We start from the raw sequence: 927 nt of genomic DNA, 5'->3' as shown, positions 1-927 counted from the left end.
TCCCGCAGCCGCCTTCCTCAGGCCTTTTCCACCGAGGAAAAGGAATCGTATGGTATGTCAGCTATCCAGAACCTCCACTCTTTCGACCCCTTTGCTGATGCAAGTAAGGTTGATGACCGGCTTCCTGCTGACACTGAGGACTATATCCATATAAGAATTCAACAGAGAAACGGCAGGAAGACCCTTCCAACTGTCCAAGGGATCGCTGATGATTACGATAAAAAGAAACTAGTGAAGGCGTTTAAGAAGAAATTTGCCTGCAATGGTACTGTAATTGAGCATCCAGAATATGGAGAAGTAATTCAGCTACAGGGTGACCAGCGCAAGAACATAGGCCAGTTCCTGGTAGAGACTGGACCGGCTGAGGACGATCAGCTGAAGGTTCATGGGTTTTATGTGCTTGTGGCTCTCTGAAGCTTAAGTGAGGATTTCCTTGCAATGAGTAGAATTTCCCTTCTGTCCCTTGTCACAAGTTTAAAAACCTCACAGCTTGTATAATGTAATCATTTGGGGTCCGCTTTTAACTTGGACTAGTGTAACTCCTTCATGCAATAAACTGAAAAGAGCCAAAAACATAATAATAAGGACACAAGTTTACCAAGATTAATTTAATGGCTAATGTCACACAAATAGCTGAAACAGTAGATCTGAACCCAGATGTGTTACCATAGCATTAGCTCTTAGCTTCAGAATTATCTAGAAAAGTTAAGGTTCTCTCTGTTATGTCTCCATAGGACTAGGGATGGGCCACAAGAGAACTATTTATGGGGAAAATGTGTAGAGGCATGTATGTGTCTGTAGGTGAGCTTATCCAAAATTTAAAAAGAGATCTAAGTAAGATTTTTTTATTCAGCAAGCACTAGAAACATAGCAGAGATCATCAGAAAGATCTTTTAAAACATCAAATTAAAGGACAGATTGCACTCA

The 927-nt window shown here is 41.1% G+C and overlaps 1 protein-coding gene across 1 annotated transcript; it reads left to right on the top strand.

The window, feature by feature from the left end:
- LOC308414704 (eukaryotic translation initiation factor 1-like) lies at positions 1 to 563 on the top strand. The gene has a single exon (XM_080909945.1). The coding sequence runs from the start codon at positions 55 to 57 to the stop codon at positions 412 to 414; it is 360 nt and encodes a 119-aa protein (XP_080766071.1). The 5' UTR covers positions 1 to 54; the 3' UTR covers positions 415 to 563.
- Positions 564 to 927: the final 364 nt, after the last annotated feature.

The sequence above is a fragment of the Micromys minutus genome (assembly GCF_963924665.1).
Source record: "Micromys minutus genome assembly, chromosome: X".
Classification (NCBI taxonomy): Eukaryota; Metazoa; Chordata; class Mammalia; order Rodentia; family Muridae; genus Micromys; species Micromys minutus.
This window is presented reverse-complemented; position numbering and strand designations above follow the sequence as displayed.